This window comes from Coturnix japonica, unplaced genomic scaffold, assembly GCF_001577835.2.
Source record: "Coturnix japonica isolate 7356 unplaced genomic scaffold, Coturnix japonica 2.1 chrUnrandom473, whole genome shotgun sequence".
NCBI lineage: Eukaryota > Metazoa > Chordata > Aves > Galliformes > Phasianidae > Coturnix > Coturnix japonica.
In genome coordinates this window covers 85363-90659 of record NW_015439876.1, presented here as the reverse complement: position 1 = coordinate 90659, position 5297 = coordinate 85363, and the positions used below count along the sequence as shown (strand labels likewise).

Below are 5297 nucleotides of genomic sequence, written 5' to 3'. Positions count from 1 at the left end.
TGTGTGTCATGGTTTAATAATTTTGTAATTTTGCTATCAGTATTCCACATCATAACATCATATAAAGCATGAATAATATTTCTGAATCTGCAACTTACAGAAGAAGACTACATCTCCCAGAGATCAGCACAGTCAGAGATGGGTCACGGGACCAGGACGCTATATTATCTCTGTCTCAGTTTAGACTGACGTCTTTGTAGTTCTGGTGTTCAGGAGAGCCTGTGGGAGGCTTCAGCCATTTCACCTAGAGTTTACAGTGCCCCATAGCTGCCCCTTAGCTGCCCCATAGCTGCCCCAAAAGTGCCCAATAGCTGCCCCATAGATGCCCCATAAGTGCCCCATAGCTGCCCCATAGCAGCAGGGTTAACACATTCTCATTGATTTCTATCTTTGTCTCCAACTCTGTTTTTCACTTTTACTGACATTAATGAACATCTTTCAGACTTCGTGCCTTAATAAAAAAGAGACAGTGATTGAGAAAAAGAAAAAGTATAAGAAGAAAAAGAAAAAGAATAGATAGGAAGGGATAGATCAAATCACAGTGAAGGAGTTGACAACACATTCCATCAGACTTTGGGGAGATGGAACAAATTCCAGTAATCCCTCAGAAATCAGACAGATAATTGGGAGGTATCTGACTGAACAAAGAGCAAGGGATGGAGAAATCTGGAGGGCAGTGGGAGTAGTTTGTGCCCAAATGGCCTGCTGAAAACATGCCCTTAACCATGGCCATTTATTTAGGAGAGCTGAAAAAACTTGGAGGATGAGACACATCAAATAGGCAGCAGGGAAGAGTAGTGCTGGGCACCGGGCTATAGTCACAGGGCATTGGCACTGGCACTGCTCTCTGTGTCCGTGAACCTGAAGGAATTCGTGTCCAGCAAACACAGTTCTGGAAAACATCGTAGTTTCAGAAAAAAAAAAAAAAAAAAAAGACATCAAATCACCTCAAAGATTCCTATTTACAACTTAAAATGAAACAAGAAACAAGACTCATGAGAATTTTTCATGTTGAGAAGGGTTAACACATTTTCATTGATTTCCATCTTTGTCTTCAATTATTTGTTTCAGTTTTATTGACATTTATGATCAACTATTAAGCTTACAGCCTCAAAATAAATAAATAAATAAAAAGAGATACATTTGCATCTTGCACATGGCCTGATGCCCCTTTCACCTTCACAGTTCCCACAAGTCCTTCCATGCCGGAGAGTATGAGATCCAGCAGAGCACCTCTCCTCTTTGGTTCCTCCATGGCTTGGTCAAGAAGCTGCCATCTGTGCTCTCCAGGGATCTGCTGGATGGCACATGCAGCTGTGCTGTCCCTGCAGCAGATAATGGAGTGACAAATACCACCAAATGGGACAAGGGACAGACGACATCAGATTCCCATCTGTCTGCAGAGGGCATCTTCCATTTACTCTCCCTGATCAGGAAGACAGGAAAAGACACTGTTGGTCTCTGTTTGCCATTTCCATTAGCTCTGACCTGTCTGCTCTTCCATCCCCAGGCAGAGCTCAGTGCACTCTCACAGAGGGCAGTCGCCCTTCTTTGTCTCCTCGCCCATCCATCCTAAAGACTCGGTATCCCCCTTGTGCTACAGTGCAGTTGTGGAAACCATTAAACTGTGTCCCCATGGTCCAAACAGGAGCTCAGGCCTGCAGCTCTACCAAGATTTCTAGCTTCTTGTGTGTTGGTGTTTGCATTAGTGCAAAACCACAGAAGTAAACATCCTAATTGAAAAGCATCACTGGACATAGCTGGACTGGATAGCTCATCTATGGTATCAGTGTGCAGAAGGTGGCACACAGACATTAGACCGATCGTGGGTCTTGGAGGTGACGTAGCAGCACGGACACACCATGGGCATGGCTTTGCTGAAGGCCCTGTGCTGCTCTTGTAGCTGTGAGTGAATTCACCAGACAGCCGGTGCTATCCCCTCTCTGGCCCTCAGCTGATGCCCAGGAAAGAGGTGTCTATATCAGAGACTTCCCACACGATTTACAAGCACTGGCACACATCAGGAGCAGCCCAGGCACCTTGGGCATCACCCAGTGTCTGTGTGTGAGCAGCTGCCTCCCAGCTGAAGGTCCGAGGACTCAGAGCAGGAGCTCACATGCAGGCAACTCCTTGTGCTCTTCTGAACTGAACCAGAGGAATCCCAGCTCCTGTGGTTCTGTGGGGAGCTGAATCCCATTTCAGCTCCAGGATTTCTGTCAAGGGATGAGACTTCTGCACTGCCTCAGCTGGATCACTGTCCTGCACAGGGAAAGTCCAAACTTCCCTGTCATTGTCTGGTTGCCCTCTGTGCTTCATCAAACAAACTCTATTAGTACTCCCCATATGTCTCCAGTCAGTCACTGACCACTGTGGTGGTTAATTGAGCGAATTTCAACTCACAGTCATTATGCTGTTGTCTTTTAGTAGCTATTGGCCATGAGGACCCAGGGACATGTCAGGGGAAATGAGTGGAAAGGATAAAAATGACATCATCTGTTGCTGAGCTGGGACAGGCTCCTGGGACACAGGGAGCTCATAAATGAGGGCAGAGCTGCAGAGAGATAGCTGTACCCAGGAGCAGCTCTTGTGCACAGCACAACCTGTAGGGGACAGAAGGAGAAGAGAGAAATTGGAGAGAGCGTCAAGGATGTGTGTGGTTTGAGTGGGCTGCGTGCTCTCTCCAGGAGCATTGCTCACAGACCATGACAGGGTAAGTCTCACTGCAGACCATGAGCTGCTTTTCATAGAGGGTCAACTTAATTTGGGACATCCCATAGGAGATCTGGATGCAGGCACTGCATGTTTCTTTACTGTGGATAAAGAATTCTGCTCCAGCTGAGGGCTTCCGTGCTGCAGTGTCAGAGCACAGCCCTGAGGGTTGCGTGTCCCAGCACGGCTGCAGGCTGTGCAGCCAGGGCTGCAGGTGGGTGCCCAGGGCTGTACTGCAGAGCAGGGTCCCTGCTGTGCCCCAGGGGCTGTGTGCCGGGTATGGGACTCTGCCGCCTGCCAGGCTCAGCACTCAGCCTGCCCGGGGAGCTGCCCAGGGCGCTGCGGGGAGACGTGTGGTGTGGGGGGAAGGAGCCCCCCGGCAGGGCTTGTGCTGCCACAGCTGCTGCCTGGGGCAGGGAATCACAGCTCCACTGCACAACTGAATGCTTGTAATGGTACTTTGCAAGAGGAAAGCCGGGGTAGCGAATTACAATTTCTTGTTTGTAAGGAAGGGGAGAGGACTGGAAACAGAAATCTAAAAGGGGCTGTCAAATGTAAACACAGCTCTGAGACTCCCTAATTCTTCAGTCAATTGCTTGTTTTGTGAACTGTCATACGTGAAGTGTTTTCAGCCTCTCCTTTCATGGAAAGGAGCGATTCCATCAATGGAACTAGTTGAAATTATCAATTTTTGTTGACAAGAATAAGGCAGTTATACTGCAGATACGAATGATTCTTTAACAGAAATTGAAGGGCACAAAGGTTGGGACTGAGGGTGTTATGAGCAGTGAGGGTAAAGTTATGAGACACAAAACTAATGAAATAATCCAGGGAGATGGGATAAGATTAGAAGATGAAAGGAAGGTTAAAGTTCCATGTGCTAATTCTGCTTATAGAATGCTAAACTTCATGAAATTAAATTATATTTTTAGAGCTAAATGAACATTGTCATAGGAGAATTAAAACACTATAGAAAGAGTGTCTCTGAGAATGGTCTGGAATATTCATTATCTTCTCCACACTGAACAGGACTTCAAGACCACGAGCAGGAAATGCCCAACAGCAGCTCCATCAGCGAATTCCTCCTACTGCCATTGGCAGACACGCAACAGCTGCAGCTCCTGCACTTCTGGCTCTTCCTGGGCATCTACCTGGCTGCCCTCCTGGGCAACAGCCTCATCTGCTCAGCCGTAGCCTGCAACCCTCACTTGCACACCCCCATGTACTTCTTCCTCCTCAACTTGGCCCTCCTCGACCTGGGCTGCATCTCCACCACTCTCCCCAAAGCCATGGCCAACGCCCTCTGGGACACCAGGGCCATCTCCTACACAGGATGTGCTGCACAGATCTTTTTCTTTCTCTTCTTTGCCTCAGCAGACTATTCCCTTCTCACCATCATGTCCTATGACCGCTACGTTGCCATCTGCAAGCCCCTGCACTACGGGACCTTGATGGACAGCAGAGCTTGTGCCACCATGACAGCAGCTGCCTGGGGCACTGGGGTTCTCTATTCCCTGCTGCACACTGCCAGTACGTTTTCACTGCCTCTCTGCCAAGGCAATGTTGTCAACCAGTTTTTCTGTGAAATCCCCCAGATCCTCAAACTCTCCTGCCTAGAATCAAATTCCAGGGAAGTTGTGTTACTCATTTTTAGTCTAAGTTTAGGCTTTGGGTGCTTTGTTTTCATAGTTGTGTCCTACGTGCAGATCTTCATGGCTGTGCTGAGGATGCCCTCTGAGCAGGGACGGCACAAAGCCTTCTCCACGTGCCTCCCTCACCTGGCCGTGGTCTCCCTATTTGTCAGCACTGGTGCTTTTGCCTACCTGAAGCCCCCATCCATTTCCTCCCCACTCCTGGATCTGACAGTGGCACTTCTGTACTCGGTGGTTCCTCCAACACTGAACCCTATTATCTACAGCATGAGGAACAGGGAGATCAAGCACGCTCTCAGGAAGGTGTTGCAGTAAGTACTTTTCCAGCTTCCATAAAGTGCACATCTTCCTCATATGGTTCCCTGTGTTAGTTCTTTATCTTTTATGCATATTTGTTGGTTTGATTTTGTGTGATACAGCAATATGCAGAAAAATGTTGCATGTTATTTCCTAGTTTTTTCTAACTACTCTGTATTTTCTAATTCCAAGAGTTCGTATAAACATTGAACCAGATTCCCTGAATAGGTTAAGTGATAAATAAAATGCGTTCAGAGTAGACATTTCTTTTTCACTTCCTGTCCTCTTGCCTTGTCTGGGTCTGAGTGAGTTACAGCCACAGACAGCAGTACAACGGGCTCTTTTCATTCCTGCTCTATTTACCCTGCCACAGTGCTCTCAGGTCCTCTCATTTGTGCTGACCTGAAGGTCTTGTGTGTCTCACAACAGTCCAGTTGCCTCTACAGAAGCACTCTGGGGCTGCAGTCAGTAGACGGCAATGTGAACGGCTGTGTCAGAGCTGGTTTCCTTGCTGGCACTGCCATAACAAGAGGGCTGCTTCAGAGCAGGACCAGAGAACTGGAGGCCTCTTGCAAAGCTGATGTAAGGAATATACCTCAGGAGCTGCTCCCTGAGAAGACCTTGAGATCTTCTGTTGCT

General features: G+C 47.9%; 1 protein-coding gene across 1 annotated transcript; it reads left to right on the top strand.

Annotated features, from left to right (window-relative positions):
* Nucleotides 1-2397: 2397 nt before the first annotated feature.
* On the top strand, nt 2398-4696 carry LOC107307042 (olfactory receptor 14C36-like). Its single transcript, XM_032441657.1, has 2 exons — nt 2398-2710; nt 3739-4696. Exon 2 carries the CDS (start codon nt 3762-3764, stop codon nt 4674-4676), a length of 915 nt encoding a protein of 304 aa, XP_032297548.1. The 5' UTR covers nt 2398-2710; nt 3739-3761; the 3' UTR covers nt 4677-4696.
* The last annotated feature ends 601 nt before the right edge of the window (nt 4697-5297 follow it).

What these genes read in the sequence shown, in the direction of transcription:
- LOC107307042 (XM_032441657.1), top strand. Translation starts at nt 3,762, where the DNA reads ATGCCCAACAGCAGCTCCATCAGCGAATTCCTCCTACTGCCATTGGCA.